This window comes from Falco naumanni, chromosome 9, assembly GCF_017639655.2.
Source record: "Falco naumanni isolate bFalNau1 chromosome 9, bFalNau1.pat, whole genome shotgun sequence".
In the NCBI taxonomy this organism is placed as follows: domain Eukaryota; kingdom Metazoa; phylum Chordata; class Aves; order Falconiformes; family Falconidae; genus Falco; species Falco naumanni.
Window position 1 is genome coordinate 8,826,942 of NC_054062.1, and position 17,519 is coordinate 8,844,460.

The window sequence follows — 17,519 nt, forward strand, 5'->3', positions numbered from 1 at the left end:
GCGCCGGCGCTGCCGCCCGCGCGGCGCCTTTAAGGGCTGGCCTACGTGGCAGCAGCAGCCGAGCGGCGGCGCGGCCCGGCCCGGCGCTCCCTCCCGCCTGCCCGCCCTTCCCGCGGCCCTCAGCCGAGCGTGAGGCCGGGCCCCAGGCGCGCAGCAGCCGGCAGCGCTCCCCTCCTGCCGCCATGGGCCAGAACGATATCATGAGCACCGCTGAAGACTTCGCGGATCAGGTGGGTGCCCGCCCGCCCGCTCGCCCTTCCCCGGCTGGGTGGCCTTTGTGCGCTGGGGCCGGGTGTGAGGGGGCGCCGCGGCGGGCCCCGCCTGAGGAGGGGGTTATGGCCGCCGCCCTGAGGGGCCCAGCTGGGCTGCGCTGGGGTAGACTGGGATGGCGGCGGCGCGGGCCCGGGGCCTGGCCCTGAGGAGGCTGGGGGCTTCCTGGGCCGCTTCGGCTCTGAGGGGAGGCTGGGGGCTCGGTTCCCCGGCGGCGTGGGGGCGGCTAGCGCAGGCCCGGCGGCCGGGCTGCTGTGGGAGCGGCTGCCCCCTGCCCTCGCGCGAGGCCCGTGTCTGATCCTGAGCCGCCTGTACGGCGAGGCAGGGGAGTTCTCCTTGGGAGCTGGGCTTGGGAGTTCTTGGGAGCTGGGCTTCTCCCTGGGAGCAGGAGACTGAGCTGCTCTCGCTTTCTCAAAAGCTGTCTGGCTGGCAGATAGGGGGTAAAAGGGTGTGGGAAAGCGGGGTGAGGTGGTGGTGACAGGAAAGCAAAAATCGAAGCCTTGGCTGACACTTGGAAACCCAACCTGGAAGAGGTTTGCCAGCATTGTAGTACTGAGCTCAGAATTAGGGCAAAAGGAAGGCAAACAACCTGGTGTTGTCTTGTAATCTTTTTTTATATTTGCTTCGGTGGAAGCCCTTACAGATTCGTCTGTGAGATAAAAGTTTGTGATCTCTTACTACATGTGAGAGCAGGAACATTTTGATCTGTTAGTGATGGTGTTAGGAAGATCTCCACTGTCATGGTGATTCATCTAATTGAAAATAAGAGGCATCTAATCGCGTTTAGCAAGTTCTCTGGAAAATCTGATTCTGCCTGGTTCTTCAACTCTGCCGATGGAAGCAGCGTGAGTTGTGTGGTGCATGCTAACACGTCACAGCTCTGAGGGGGCTGTGCTGCTGCCTCTGTGTCTTGAGCCCAGTTTCACTGGGAAAACCTGTTCCATACTTCCTCCCCACCCCCAGATGGAAGACTGGTCTTGGAGACAGAGTTTCTTACGGTGTGTGGAGTATTCAGTTTAAGGGGTGTCCGCATCATCTTGGTCATCCTCTCTTTGCCCTCTCCTTTTGGAGAAAGTAAACTATCACTGTAGTGTTCAAATTACTTGCCAGAACTTACAAGCTTGTTCTGACCTTTTCATAACACTTCCCTGTTTATTCCTGTGTGATTATTTCTAGATGTCTTTAACACCCCTTTTTTCATACTACTGAAAGCTCTTTTGTCCAGCTGAAACGCAGTTTGCTTCCTCCCAAAATGAGTTTTAAATGGCACAACTTTATTTGTGCTTGGCTACATTCTATTTAAAGGTGAGTCTTTCCTTTAGCTGCAGAATTTGCAGTGTTTGCATACACTTACCCATCAGATTGCAAAACAATTTTTACAGCTTTCCAAGTAACTAACTCCTTTGATAATTCTGCCTCCAAATAGCTGCCTTGTAGCTCAGTGGGATACTTTCAGTACTGTGTGTGCTGCTAAAACTCAGTATCGCACCAGTGTAGGAGTGGAAAGACTTACTAAACAATAATCCTGGGTGTATATTGCAAAGTTAACACTTGGCATTACAGAAGCTAGTTAGTTCATCTTGGATTAAAAAAAAATACTTGTAACATTTGGACTGAAATGATGTTGAAACTCCCCTCAATGGAGGTGGAGGTCATGAGGCTGGACGGTGGCTCTTCTGGGATCTGAATGTATTCTCAGTGATAGCCTTGCTTTCTCCACTCCTTGTACTAGTGTTCAAGACTTAATGAGTCTTAATTTTTGTAGCATAAAAGCCCTGTGGGAAAATGTTACAGCTACTTCCATGGCTTATCAGTAAGTCCTGTATGTCTCTTACAAAAGCAAGAGTAATCTTGTTCCTTAAATTCAAGAACTAAAGCTTAACTTTTCTCAGATACTGTAATTTCCCTTTGAATTAGTAAATTATGCCTTGAGTGCCAAGATACTCGGTAATAACAAGTGGCTCTTAATCCAGAGGTGAACTAGTGCACTGAAGGCATGGTCTTACAAGGCAGCTAAGCTTGCCTGACAGCTCCCTGTCAGTGAAAGGGGTTGTCCTGTTTCTCTCAAGGCTACGTTCCCCTTTTCTCTCACACGAGCACTCTTCTGTCACTGGACTGTAGAGCTGAACTGGCAGGGAAAAAGTGCAGTTTATTTTTTCCTATTGGTTCAGTTATCCACTTGTTTAGGTCAAGTAAGCACCAATGCTGGTGGTGGGATCACTTGTGATGAGAACTGGCCGTTAGTTTAGCTTGGCTGTACTGTGAGTTTGTAGCCCACAGGTACACAGTATGGCTGGTGAGCAGTTCTGCTCTGAGCTCTTAGCAGTTTCCAAGGTCCGCAGCCAGCGGAGGAGACAGCTACTTGGTGGGTGTTGGGAGGTGGTCCTGTTGATTTCAGAGAAGGCAATTTGCTAGATATTGGGGAGGCTGGGAAAAGCTATTAAGGGTTCTTAAAATCTAGGTGATACACAGTGCAAGAAAATCAGGATCTTGGTTCAAAATGATGCCCAACTACAGGCTTTATGGACTGGTTTGTTCTTTGAGCACCAGTCCAACGTTACTAATTAAATAATTTACATGCTCGGAAATTAAGCCCTTTTTTAGTCAGCCTTGTTAAAATATTACGTGCTAAGCCCTTCAGTGCAGTCAGAATGTACTGCTGACATTATTGTACTGAAAATAGCTGTGTCTGGGACCTGTACTGATTGTTTGGGGTTATAGAACTGGTTGTCTCTCCTCTGTAATCCCTGTAAGAGGGAGCAGATTTCAAGCAACTTTTCAAGTTTCTTTAATAATCTTTAGGAATGTGGGTGCCTGGTATTTCTGCTGTTCTAAAAAAAAAAAAGTTATGGACAAACATGCAAGGAAACTATTGAGTCATTGTACTGCACTGAAAGGGCTGTAAGGGAGATCCAGACTCTGGGGGTTTTATTTAATTTTCCAACATAAATGCTGATGCACTAGTTGTTCAGCTAGTTCTAACATCTTGGTATCCTATTTTGCAGAAGACGGAAGGGAGAAGAAAACATTTCATTGTTAGTCTGAACTTTTTTTGTGTGTTATATTAAAAAACCTGAATTTGGAAACATTTTCTGTAACTTCATCATGTCACTGCGCTGATTCCTTATCATTATAAGCCAAATGACCTAGTTGGAAAGGCTGGGAAATAATCTTCCCATAAAGAGTGACAGCAAAATGCAATACATGACTATAAATCCCATTTTACCGATTTGATTAATAAATAGCCTTTTTGAAAAGGGATGGTGTAAAGCGCGCTTCAGAAGTGAAAAGCATTGTCATGAGAAATCTTCCTGCAATTAAAAACTTGATTAAGGTTGGCAGTGTTCTAGTGGGTCAGAGCTCTCTTCTTGCCTTTTGAAATAAGTGGGAAAGCCTTGGTTCCCAGTTTTCACAGATAACTTGTAGACATTGATTAGCCCAATGTGATGGGTGTTGCAGCCCCTGTGATTTTTTTTTTTTTTTTCAGGTGGGATCTCCTTAAGTGGATACATACAGGCTGGTGAAAGGAAGTTATAGGGATTTTTTCCTATCTTAAGAAATAGGATTTTTCTACCCAGAGGATTGAGCATACTATTCCAGAGATGATCACAGGTGTCCCAGGCTGCTAGAGGTCTGTGGCCTCCCAGAACAAAGCAATCCCTGAAATGAATAAAAGCTAGATATTTGGAATATGCCTTTATCAGAAGCTCTAGACTAATAATAATTGTGTGATATAATAATTATGTGTGTGCAGCCCCCAAGAAGGCATTCTGCATAGATTAGCAGACTGCTGTCCATCACCATGCTCATAACTTCCCTGGTCCAAGAACACACATGTACACACAGAGCAAAGGTGTTTACTTGGACAGAATGTACCTAGATGACAGCAAAAATTCCCAACATCTGGCAGTGTATTGGTCTTAAAATATCTGTAATTATGCTATGGTGTATACACTTTAACAAAATGGACTGGATTTTTAACAAATTTGGAACTGTTAGAAAGCATGGTAAGAGTCAAAACAGAATCACTTTAATACCTGTCTTGGGGCAGCTCTGTTCGTGGTTTTCAAAAGGAGGCTTGAAATATTCAAAATAAGTTTTGAGCAGAGATGTGATTTAGGGATCCCTGGATGTTCTTGTGCATCTTTGCTTGTTAAACTGAGAGGAGCATTTAAATCTTATCTTTGCCTTTCTAATCGCGTTAGAGGGGGAAGTGGCAACACAAAGCCTCTCTAGTGTGCTAGTGACTTGGCTGCCAACACAGAACCAGCTGTTCTTCTTTAAAATAGTTTTACTTCAGCGTTTTGTTGTCTTTTCTCAAGATGTTTTGCTTCTTGCAAGGAGACAGTATGTGCTAAGAACAGTTGATGAAAAGCCCACAGCAGAATAAGCCATCCAGTTACTTGATGTCATGAGTTTAACGCTGCCACCTCCATCAATCTCAACAGTTTTGATTTGGCTTACATGTGTTGTGCTCAGTGGAGTGTGTGTTTCAACCCCCCTGTCTTAGTTGGGTATTTTGTTAACTGCAGCTACCAGTTTTTCCCATGTTTGCTGCTTTTTTTCTGTGTGAATCATAAAGGAAACAGGAAGTGGTCTCGGGCTGCAGTCATTGAGCCACATGTTGCTAGTGATGTGTAGGGACAAACCCAGGATGTCTGGTACTATTAGTTTAGTCCCACTTCTGGAGATCTCCTGTTTCTTAGAATTTACTGTCTTTAGTTAAATTCCTTAGCTGATTTATACCCAAATCCTCTAATTGGGAATTCCCTTGATGTCTGTTACTTTCTATAACTACCATGTAATTGTTCTCTTCTTTCTCTCTGGATCTCCATGGCCAGTTGTTCTGTTGGTTTGGATTTTTGTTCATACAGTCTGTTTCTGAAGCCTGTTTACTTGAAGCTTGCCACGTACAGAGGTTTCAACTTGTGGTAGCAAAGTAAATGCAGCTGCATGAGGTATGGATGTCCAAAGATGACATGTGTCGTGATAAGGAAGCTTAGCACCGCAGCTGCCTCAGGCTTTACTCTTTCTGACATGGCTTAAGCTGATGGGATGTACACACTTATGTTTAACAGATAGCGTTAAATTCCCTCTATATGCCATGAGAACATGTTGAATGCTAAATGTGTTCTTGGCTTCTTCACCTGGACTGTTGGCAGTCTTTGGTTTCAGGGAAGGGGAAGATTAGATCAGTTCATGTTGACCCACTTCACAACAACAAAGATGAGGCCTAGAGGCAGATATTGTCTTGTGTTTGCTTTCCCCGCCGCCCCCCCCCCCCCCCCCACCTTTTCACAGCAGTGTGTTTTTCCTTTTCTTAAAGATGCCCAGCAGTTGTCCTGTTTAATCCCCTTCTAGACCAAAGTTGCCTGTTCTGTGTCTTGACAAGGCAAACTTAGTTTACAAACCACTTTTGGTTTTGTACTATTTCCAAAACAACTTTATCCTTAGTATTCCTCAGCAAGTTTGTCGAAATGCACAGTGAAATCTGGGAGAGGAGAGATTTGTAAACCAAGATGTGTGTCTCTTTTGGTGACAAAGATCACCAATTTTCTTCTGACTCATTCATCCAATCATTTCTATGGTTTAAAGCCTGAAGTGGCAGCCCTGAGTCAGAGTACAGCTGCACTTAAAATGCCCTTGATTAACTTGAATCCCGACCCTTAGACTCTGGATGCATGCAGTACAACTAGTGTAGTTTGTCCCGATACTAGCTGTTTAACTGACTATTAAGCAGGTTTGATGAATTGCTTTTCTTGTGATGACCTTCAGTTACACAGTGAGCAAGGCTTGGCATTTGCACAGGATTTGGAAGAGTCTTTAGTATTTACTAATTAATGTGGCAAGAATAAACTTCCAGAAATGGCTTGAGTCTCCTTTCTCTGCACTTGCATATACACTGGAAGTATGCAACGCTGCCAGAACTTTTCAAAAAGATTCTGCGTAAAAAGAAACAAATCAGCTGTATTGTCTGACCTGAAGTCAATGTAAATACTGAATTATGAAATAAAAGGCTTGTGTGCCTTTTCTGTCCATTTTTTTAATACAGTTCAATGTGGTCTGGAAGATGCCCGTACACATGTTGGCTCCCCCACAACTTTTCAGGTTTGAAGTATTCTAATATTGCATAAACTGTTTGACGCGTCAGACTGTGGGATAATGGGGTTTTGTTAAATGGCTCCACAGAGATCCCTGCGTTAGAACTAGGAGGAGTCTGGCAGCTTTGCGTGAGGGCTTGGCATGGGCATTTGCTTTCACAAGTGTCAACCTGCCCAAACTACTCCTGTCATCTGAAGGTACAAAGCTGCTGGATAATCTTGTAGTTAGTTTTAGATTAAACTTACATTTGTTTCTTACTGGATTGCACTTACTCAAACAGTAGCATATGCTGACTCCAAATATGTTCTTCTAGTGATCTGGCTGATCTAGTGATCACAGATCTAGTGATCTGTGCATGAAATGGGCCAGCCAAGTGCCAGCTTGCATTCTGAGTGACAACCAAATCCTCATGGAAGTCTCCATTAAGTAACAACCAGTGCTGTTCAGGAAACTGGGTGACAGTTAAGCACTTGTCATAATCCAGAGGCTGCAAGTTTTCCTCTGCACCTCGCAGTCCTGTAGAGCATGCTTGCCCGGACACTGTTTGGCAATTCTGTTTGTTTCTTGTAATTATTATAATTGCAGAGCAAACTCGCCACTGGGCTGGCAGGGTAGAGGGGTATGTGGGACTAGGTACATCTTGCATTCACAAGAACTAAAGCTCAGCCTCTGCTGCGCAGTGATATAGTTTCCTTTTAGCTAGTACACTGAACTGTAGGTGTAAACGCCTGTTTTCTTTCTGCAGAGAATGCTGGGTTTAATAGAAGTAGAAACTGCGTGTACTTGCATGAAACGGCACCCTCCTCTGTGCAACAGCTACGCTAATCTAATAGCTGCTGCTGCTACACAAGTACACATGCTTTGCACTGTTGCCTTTCTGAGCTGTTAGAGGGAACTAGCTTGGCAGAAAGCTTATTAATTATTTTTTTTTTTTAGCTTGTACAGAGTTAGTCTTCTGTCAGCCTGACTCCCTCAATCAGTTTGGTACAGGGTGCTGAGTGCCTGAGCACGTGGGTGGGAGAGGATTGCCCTTTCAGCTCCTGGCTATCTGATAGTTGAACTGTAACATGAAACCCTGAGGAAGACAAACTAAACCCAAGGTCAGCCCTCATCTAGTAAGAGCTCCATCAAAACACAGTTCCTGTCACATAGAAAGGTGCTGCTGGATCATGCTTTTCTCCAAGTCCTTGTGTAAAATGCTCTTTGGATGGAGCATGGCAACAGGTTTCCCCCGCTGCTGCCAAGTGTTCCCAAACTGGAGTGGAGAAGAATTGTGTTAAATCCAAGTCCCAAGTATGTGTTTCTCTCTGGATGTTGATGACTCTGTGTGCATGAGAACTGTTGACCTCAATCTGCAGAGTGCATGGATCTGTTATGCCTTGAGTATCACCTTGCCTTCCTTCCCTGCTAACAATGCTGTCTGCCCATGCAGTTCCTGAGAGTGACGAAGCAGTACCTTCCCCACGTGGCCCGCCTGTGCCTGATCAGCACCTTCCTGGAGGATGGCATCCGCATGTGGTTCCAGTGGAGTGAACAGAGGGATTACATTGATGGCACATGGAACTGTGGCTATTTCCTGGCCTCCATCTTTGTGTTCATAAATCTCTTCGGGCAGCTGAGTAAGTGGCTCTAAGGCTGTTACAGTGGATGCCAGAGCGCTCCAGTGTGTCTGCCACCCTGGCTCATGTAAGCACTGTGAATTGTGTGAGCACAGGATGCCTCGCTGATTTCTTAACAGCCATTGGCAGCTTAGAACGGATAGTACTACATTGGCTGAATGAAAAGAACTCTTAATTGACTCACTTCAGCCTATCTTAGAAGTAGTCTTAGAGAATTTATTGTGACACACTACCTCTGAGTCACGAGATGCCAAGAATCCATTACTACAATCTGTTTTCAGTTCTGTACCTATATCTATAATCACATACCACACCCCTGAATTCTCTAAATGAAATACTCATGTTTTCTTAAATAGGGCAGTGTTAAGACTTTCTCAGCCTCCTATTTTTATGGGTATTAATCTCAATGGCCAAGTCTTATCCTACAGTTGTACACTTAAGCCTGAGAGAGTGCTTGTGTCAGAGACTTTGAAAGCCCAGGAATCAAAATAATCCCAGAAGTGGAGCTTCTGCATGTGTGCAGGGTTGCCTTGGGGCATCGGAAGTGGAGAGGAGTAAAATTCTTTTCTGTTTATATTGTCTCTGATCTACTGTGTTTGATTCTTCTGCCAATTTCTTGGCCTGTGTCTGTGTTTGGATATTTATTTAGTCTCATTTTTGTGTAGTCAGCTTAATGTAGCTACCAGTCTTCATGTAAGTGGCAAAGGCTGTCAGTGCTTTGTGATGGAAGACTTGAGGAGGAATATAAAACAAAAGCTTTCAAGGAAAAAGAATATAATGTGTTTGCCCTAACAGTTATCTCAATTAAAAAAAAAAAAAAGGCAAATCCATAATTAGTTGAGTTTCTTTTTAACTTCCTTTAATGCTTTGATAGCTGCTGTATAGTCCTGTGTTGGGGACTGCATTCAGCATGTGCTTACCCTTTATAAAATAAAAGGTACTTCTGGAATGATATTTTAAAATGCACTAAAACTTCTAAGTTCTTGAACTGATTTGTGCCATTAAAATTTCCTGTCTGGTGTTCTTTGTGGCCCATTCGAAAGAGATCAGTCTGCTCAGTTCAAAACCAGTTGGCATTCCTGCAGCATCTTTTCCTGTGCAAGCCAGAAGTGTAACTGTGTTCAATTTCCCCAACTCAGGCGGCTGTATCCTGGTGCTGAGTAGGAACTTTGTGCAATATGCCTGCTTTGGACTGTTTGGAATTATAGCATTACAGGTAGGAAGCTTAAGTCTTCAGCCCTTCTAAACTGTATCTTTCAAATCTTCTCTCTTAGCCCCAGTCCTACCAACATATTTAAATACAACTTGCAACCCTGGAATTTTTCTCCACCTTGGCCTAGTGCCAGTCCTCAATGGCATTGAACTGTTTTGCTGCTTCTGTCCTTCTGATGTGCCCAATAGATCCTTGGCTGTAATTGCAATTAGTCAGCTGGAGACATCGATTCAATACTTGACCTTGACCAATTTAGCAGAAGTAACTTGCAAGTCACCTGTATGTCAGTAACATGCCAAATGTGGAACTTGCAGTTGCTTTGGCCTTCAGCACACAGCTTTTAGAAAGGACTGTCCTCCTCACAAAGGATCCTAGCTAGGAGCATCCTTCCTGTCCAAAACTAACGCGTTTTTGCAGGGGCTAATGTGAAAGCCGAATTCTGGCTTCTGTTCCCTGTTTTACGCTGACTCACTGGACCACATTGATGTAACCTACCTTGTTTTGTTCAGTATAACATACCTATAATTGACTTCTACTATGGATAGTACGGCCTTGAGATTGTAACAGAAATTCAGAAATTACATGGTGTCTTAACCTGTTTTATTCTTCGCCTAGACTATTGCATACAGCATTCTATGGGACCTGAAGTTCTTGATGAGGTATGCCTACTCAAAAATTTTTATCAAAATGGAACAAAAATTGTTGGCTGTCACTGCTGCTTACTGACAGAGGAAATGATCTTTGTACATAGTATTTACTAGAAAGATTTTACAAATTATACATTTATGTTAAACAAGAAATGACAGCACTTAAAATGAGTAGAGTCTGTGGAAGGGAAAGACAAATCCCAACCCACTGGGATCTGAGTGCTTCTGTTACTAATGTCCTTGCTGAGAGCTCACAAAACTGTCCAAGCTGGACAGGGAGCTTGCTATTATTTCCTAAATAGCAACTGTGCTTATGCATGACTGAAGCAATTTTCCAAGAAAACTAAAGCATGCAGATACTAGAGTGGTTTCTGGGATTTTAGATCTCTAACATCTTCTCTAAGTAGAAGAAAGGGTTCTTAAACATGAGCTTTCTTGTCAAGTCCTAGCTATTACCTTTTTACCACTCTTCTCTGAGAGGAGGGTGGGGGGCAGCACAAAAACTGCGTTCTGGGCTTACTACAGCCCTGGGAACTTGTAACCTCTTTAGCAGTACTGCTGTTCTGTTTCCTCAAAGCAACTTCTGAACTACTTTGGCATGTGTGGCTAAACCTGAGGTACAGAGTAACTTCAACGTGATTAAATCCATGCTGTAACAGATGCTAAGCAACTTTGCCTGAGCTGTGGGTGCTGGGCTTCCCTGGCAGGCTGTATGTGTCTGGACAGGCTTGTGGAAATTTTGTGTACAACACTACTGTTTCAGCTGTGAAGCCTAATGCAGATGTGCAGAGGTCACTCCTCACTAGCATGCAGATTCTTACTGAGTTTAAATTGTCAGATGAGACTTAAAATCTATAGATCACTGCAAACTGTAGTAAATGGCGCTTTTTTTTGTTCCCCTTTCTGTAGGAATCTTGCCCTTGGGGGAGGCTTGCTGCTGCTTTTGGCTGAGTCGCGCTCAGAGGGGAAGAGCATGTTTGCTGGTGTTCCTACCATGCGGGAAAGCTCTCCTAAGCAGTATATGCAGCTGGGGGGCCGTGTGCTGCTGGTCCTCATGTTCATGACACTGCTACATTTTGATATGAACTTCTTTTCTGTAAGTATCTGAGTATAAAAGTGTGAGTTAAGGAACTAGAATAGAGTACCAGCTCCTAGATTGGCTGTAGGACCTGCTCAGCGAGTCTCTTTTAGTAGAATTAATGTTTAGAAAGTTATTAGATCATCTATGCCATGACAACCTGTTCTATTGAACTATCCATGTCTGTTCTTATGTCTATGTATCTCTTAAAACCATCAGCTTACACATTGTTCTTTTTTCCTTGCAGATTCTGCAGAACATTGTGGGCACAGCCCTGATTATCTTGGTGGCAATTGGCTTCAAGACTAAGCTGGCTGCCTTGACTCTAGTCATCTGGCTTTTTGGCATCAACATCTACTTCAATGCCTTCTGGACCGTCCCAGCCTACAAGCCCATGCACGACTTCCTCAAATATGATTTCTTCCAGACCACGTCTGTAATTGGAGGTCTCCTCCTCGTGGTTGCACTGGGTCCTGGTGGAGTCTCCATGGATGAGAAGAAAAAAGAGTGGTAACAGGAATAGCAACACTTCTTGGGACATAAAATACTAAGTCCAGAACTGATTGTCTATGGATTCAACAAAAACTGCCAGCATTTTACACATACATGTCCCCTTCCTATTAAAGGCACAGATGTTTTGAATTTGATTTACAGTGGCACCAGTAATATAATAGATAAAATCCTATTTCTTCAAGGAATGTTGCCTAGGCTTATTCTAACTTCCTAGATTTGGAACTAACCCAAGGAACCTGCATTTTGCTGATGCTTCAGTGAGTTGCAGTAGAACAGTTGCTGGTTTTAATGTCAGCAATGTTTTAAAATTTGAAATACTGTGAGCAGATACAACTGTATCATTCAGTGTGCTGTTGGGTTCTAGCTATAACTGAAAAAGTGGATCCCCTTTCTCACCCTCATCGAAACAGTTTTGTGCATAAGGAGTTCCATTACTGGTTATAGCATTGCTTATAAAGGTGGAAAGCAGCATCAAAAAAAAAAAAATCACTGTTATTTTGCTGCTCAGAGACCTGTAACTATATTTTTGTTTAACAGCAGGGGAGGTCTTTCCTGCCCCCAAACAGAAAGCAAAAAGAAAAGCCTGAAAGTAGTTGTACCTCCCTCTAAGTAAGGAAAGGGAGAGGGTTTTCTAACATGTCCCAGTCCTGCTCTTGAGGGGAACAAGGGTGAATCCTGTATTGCTAATTGGGAATCCTGTATTGCTAATCAGACTTAAAGAAGGAAGTTGGGGAGATACTCCTAAAGAGACATAATGTTAGATCCTGTGAAAATTCTGTGCCAAAACAACTTTTTTTTTCTTTTTTCCACACCCCCCCCCCCAGTTGTCCCTCCTGAATTCCCAAGAAGGGAGCCAAGTTGTGCTGCAGGTTCCATAGTAAAAGCTCCTTTCTGCTATTAACCAGCTACCATCCATATATGCCCCAAATCCATATCTGAATTGCAGGTTATTGGTGAAAGCGTCTTCAGAATTACAGAAGCTCCCCTTTTCCCCGCACTCAGTACATGCGAGATGAGAGCAGCCAATCTTCTAATCTGTAGTCTTTGCTTCTTAGATTCACTTCAGTCTGTCTCTCAGCTGTAGAAGTCCCAGCTGACTGAACAGCGGCAGAGCTGGGGTGCTGAACTCCCGAGTGCAGCCCCTGCTGTCTGCCGTCTCGGGGTGCACCTGAGGTGCGTAGGGAGGAACGTGGAAGTCAGGGGTGTGCTGCCATAGCCCCGGTTCTCAACTCTGTATGCAAATGGTTATAGCTGAAGAATGCAAGTGCATTCACTGTGCAGTGAACAAGCAGCCAGGGATGTAACTTGTGTGTTCAGAGGGAAGAACTCCTCGGCATGATGGTGAGGAGACAGGAAGGCCCTGTTTTCAGCTCTCTGTGCCATGAACATGCTTAGTGCTGCTCAGAGGAGGCATTTTGCCCTCTGCTAGTCAACTAGGTGAACCTCTTTCACTAGATAAGAATTCTAGAAAGCGTGAGCCCTACCAACTTGCTTACATGACATTGATTCCTTGCACTGTTGTCTCCCTTGAGAAAGCTGCTCAACTGTTTGTTCAAGGAGTAATTCAGCTGAATGTCTCCAGCAGGAGCTATTTACCAGGGTCTCCTGGTAAGGACACTAACCTGAACAGTTCAGCTTAACGGTTGCTTTTTAGGAGATGAAACTAGGCAGAAAGAACTGATGACAAATAGTGATTTCATCATCTTCAGGGGAAAATAGCCTATGTAATAGCAAGATGTGGTGCTGCTGAAGGAAACTAACTGGTATTTGGGGGTAGATGGGAGGGGAAGCCAGCATTTAAGGGCAGGTCATGAAAAAGGTGTTATTTTTTTAAATAGGTTTTGAAAGAGAAGCTTCCATCTCTAGTGTTCACTGTGCCCGTCTCTCTATAGCGAACCAAAACTGTCCTTTACATTACACATACACAGCACAGGCTGCTTTTTCTCAGTTTCACTGCAGGTCTTACAGTTAGTTTTAGACTACATCAAGGCAACCATTCTCAGATACCTTAACTGCTGTTGATGTCAGTAGCATTTATAAATGGAATGATAGAAACAACTCCTGTAAGCACTGCTTAAGTTGGCTTTCTCAGCTTTGTGTCCTGTCTTAACTAAAGAGCTGGATGACAGACTAGTCTGAAATACTGACTGGTTTATGAAAATAAAGTCCCCTTTCCAACAAAATACCCCAAGAAAAGGAACTGAATACTGTCCCTTGCAGCAGAAGTATTTCAGTACTAAAGGGGCACACTAGGTAAGGGCATTACAAGGTATTTCTAGGCAGCACGGTATGCACTTACTAACTGTGAGTCCTGAAAGCAGAAGGTTCTGGTTTCCTACATACGCTGCTGTATTCGTGCGTCTCCCAAAAATACAGTGACCTCTCCCCATGGCTGAGAAGCTCTCACAAGCAGGATGTCAGCTATCAATTGGCTGTGCAAAGTGTTCTGGAATTCATTCTGAATATATTTTTGCTCTCTATGTGGAAAAATAAATAAGTATAAATTCTCATTTTATGCTGTATTTTGTACCTTAGTTGTGTTTGAAAATGTTTTGATTTTTGGAAACAATCAAAATAAAACAATGGCATCTTTGTATCCACTTGGCGTGTGTGACTGGTGACACTCTGCAGATAGGCTACCTGGAAATGCTGGTTAGAGGACTTGGGCTTTCTCTCCCATCTTCTGAAAATCCTCTTTCCATAATGGGGTCTGACCACTGGGCTGCCTGGCCCTGACTGCACCAGTCGTCCTTCCCTGGGTGGGGGGTGGGGGTGGCTTAAGGCTGTTCAAATACTAGTTAATTCCACCCCACTATTCCCCTCCCCAGTAACAGTTAACTAGAATGGGCAAACACTTTGTCTCATGCACCTGCCAACATTGTTATACAACAGGCTTCAGGCTGTGTGTTTATCATAAAATTTATTTGCTGTTGGTTGCTTTCTTTAAGTTCTTGGGGGTTTGATGATGATGACTCTTGAATTTCTTCTGTAAAGGGCCTGACTGTTTCTGTAGAGGAAAAAAGGTTAAATCAGCTTATTCCTAAAACCCAAATCCAGCCTGGCCTAAGAAAGCTTAAAAGAGAACAGTGTGGTCTCCTTTATCACCAGAGACAGAACAAGCACAGAGCCAGCCAGGATCTTTCCTTGCCCTGCCCTGGAAGTTGGCATTTTCTCTGTGACGAGGGTTTCATTCGATACGAATGGTGACAGCCTCCCTGCAGCAACAAACCTAAACTTTATCCAGTCTTAACTTCACAGTTTGATATGGTTACAAAGGGTCTAGCACCTTCCTCAGGGGCTGCCCGAGAGTGTGAAAGGTTTATCCATCTTTATGGATCTAACATCTGCCTGCTTCCCACACTGAGAAGGACCGAGGTGCGTCCCATAAGGCAGGACCTGGCCAGCTCCTCAAAAGAGGCAGAAAAAGGCTCTGGATTGACCCTGTGACTTCCAAAGGGTTTAACTTGTGTTTGCGTGTCTGGGGAGGAAGGTTACAGAACCCACAAGACACGCTTCACTCTCCCTGTTAAGACAGCGTGCAGCAGGATCCTGTCAAAGATGAGCTCTTTATACAGGCAGGAACATCTCTAGTTACTGCGGACAGGATAACGTTTACTGGTAGTAATTCACGCCTCAGGATGCGAGTCTGGCTGGCACACAGGGAAAGTCTGTTCTGAGCAGCTTTGCACCTTCTGCTGGTTCTCAGACAGGAATAGATCAGACAAACACCTACGGGAGGGGATCCCAGCTCCATGCTCCCCTGCTGCTGCAGTGACTCCCACCTTTCCTCTTTTGTTGCCAACTGCTCTGCTGACACGTGTTCTTCCACCATCCTTTCTGTTCACCTCACCATTCTGCTTGGTCCCATCATCCTCGCTGTCTGTTGCAAAGTCATCGCTGCCTTTTGTGGTTTGTGGAGCTGCTGGGCTTTTTTCTGGGAAGAGTGCAGCTAAAACACAAAGATGTAGCTCAAAATCAGCTCCCTGTGCACACAGGCTCTGCCTCCCCCTACCTTTACTTTGAGGGCATTTTGGAAGGTGATTTGCCAGGCTGCTTCCAGTCAGCAAGCATCTGTGTGTCACTACCGAAATACTCGGGGAAATAAACACGGTGGTGTTTTAATCTGCCCGGTGCTCTCACTAGCCCGTTCTGGCAAGGCAGCGCCTCCGCCTGTAAGCCAGCAGCATCGCCTGACCAACCTGTCAGACTCGCTGAGAAACAAAGCAGCAAATCCCAGCGCAGTGCATCTTATATCCCTCCCCCTCACACTTTATGTGATCCAACTCTGGTTATTACTTAGTGATAACTGCTATTTCTTACTTGGTGGTGATAAGCTTTTTCAAAACCCAAGAACCCCAAACCGGATGGAAGTCACGTGCCTTCAGCAACATGAGCATTATAAAGAAGCTGGGAGAAAATTAGCCGACAAATTCCCTTCAGGACATAAAGGGTACCAATGTTCTTACGTGGATACAGGTCACTCATGCTGTCATCTGTCTCCTCTCCACCCTCGTCGCTGGACTTTGGCTCCCAGAATTCCTCTTTTCTGTAAGGCTGCCTGCTCCCATTCATTTGGTCATCAGGGTGCTGCGTCTGCTGCTTCTTCTGTCGCAAGCAGGCAGGGACGTACTCCACTCCTTCCTTCTGGCACTCCTCGTCTAACAGTGCAAAGCGTTGGGCAGCACTTAGTGAGGCTGCCCAGTCACCCATGTCCTTTTAGTACCCAACTCTAGCTTACATTAAATGCAACTCAGAGGTATGCCAAGCTCCAACTCTTAACATACATTCATGGAATCCACAGCGACAGTATAGACCATGACAGACAGGAAAGATGTTAACACAGAGGCTGTGCTGGACATGTGAACCACCCTCTCTGGGGAAGTTTCAGAACTGCTCCTCTCAAGTCAGGATGTTCCAACGTATTTGCTGGAAGGTGACTGCTCCCTACATCTGGGATCCTCCTTCCTAGCTGAGGGGCACACACAGCAACAGCTGTACATTACTGTCAATCTAAGGAAAACTGATCCCTTCACACAGATCTACTGGAATCTCAGCAGCGTAGGGAAAAAAGTTGTCTGGTTATATCTTCAGAAAAGCTACTTACATCTTTTTAGGGCCTTCTGATAGCGCTTCCCTTGGACATGACGCAGCACGTGCTCTGGAAACTTGTTGATGTGTCTGAGAGTGAGCTTGCAAAACAGCTGGTGTCTGACAGACACAGGAAGAAAGAGCCAGCAACAGGGTTTAAGTATGCGATGACTTAATAACTTTTCACTTACAAGCACTGTGCTCAAAGTTGATACTTTATAAAGACTTTCCCCATCTCCCAAAACCCATAAAGACTCAAGAACTTTGTAAAGCTCAACCACTTTATGTCTAAGATTGAACAAAGTGTAAAGCATAATGCACAGAAGGAAGAATACCTACAGATTCTTTGTGCTGGGCACTATGTGGGGCTCAAACTTGCCATAGTCGAACTCTCTGGCAGTCTTTACCAGCCGCTGATACTTCTTGCCATTCGTATAAGCCTGCAGCTCCGACAGTCGACATGGCATCTCATGGCCTGTCAGCCTGCATCTCACCTGAAGAAAAACAGTAGCTGGTCAGGGAAGGCCAGGGGGCTACCCCAGAGCTGGGGAGGGCAGGGGAGGCCTCAGGCTCCCACCAGCGCCTTCCTCCGACTTCTACAGCGGGAGAAAAGCCTCCGGGCCAGGCACCTCACTGGGGCTGAGCCCACCTGCCGGAGAACTTTCCCGGCCCGCTGCCAACCGGTCTCGTCCCCCGCGACGGCCCCCTCCGGAGTCCCGGCCCCGGCCTTCCCTCACGAACCCCTCAGGGAGGCGGCCCCAGTCCCCCCTTCGGGGGCGGCCCCGACCCTCATGGTGCCCCTCCGCCCCACACGGGCCGGCTCCAGCCTCACCTTGCCCGGCTCCGCGAGGCTAAGGAGCGGGTGCTGCCGCAGGAAGAGCCGCTCCTTCTCGGGTACCGCAGCCATGGCCGCGCCGCCGCCAGGCGCCAGCCCCGCCATAGAGAGGCGCCGCCAGAGCGGAGCTCGCCTCCCCTTCCGGTGCCAGCCT

General features: G+C 45.4%; 2 protein-coding genes across 2 annotated transcripts; one reads left to right on the plus strand and one right to left on the minus strand.

The window, feature by feature from the left end:
- Positions 1 to 35: 35 nt before the first annotated feature.
- Positions 36 to 13,952, plus strand: SURF4 (surfeit 4). Its single transcript, XM_040605288.1, has 6 exons — positions 36 to 230; positions 7,805 to 7,991; positions 9,131 to 9,207; positions 9,820 to 9,863; positions 10,761 to 10,947; positions 11,177 to 13,952. Exons 1-6 carry the CDS (start codon positions 183 to 185, stop codon positions 11,441 to 11,443), a joined length of 810 nt encoding a protein of 269 aa, XP_040461222.1. The 5' UTR covers positions 36 to 182; the 3' UTR covers positions 11,444 to 13,952.
- Positions 13,953 to 14,347: 395 nt separating this feature from the next.
- Positions 14,348 to 17,496, minus strand: SURF2 (surfeit 2). The gene is made up of 6 exons (XM_040605287.1): positions 17,363 to 17,496; positions 16,870 to 17,024; positions 16,547 to 16,650; positions 15,909 to 16,100; positions 15,225 to 15,391; positions 14,348 to 14,449 (listed from the first exon to the last, which is right to left on the minus strand). The coding sequence occupies exons 1-6, from the start codon at positions 17,468 to 17,470 to the stop codon at positions 14,363 to 14,365; spliced, it is 813 nt and encodes a 270-aa protein (XP_040461221.1). The 5' UTR covers positions 17,471 to 17,496; the 3' UTR covers positions 14,348 to 14,362.
- Between the last annotated feature and the right edge of the window lie 23 nt (positions 17,497 to 17,519).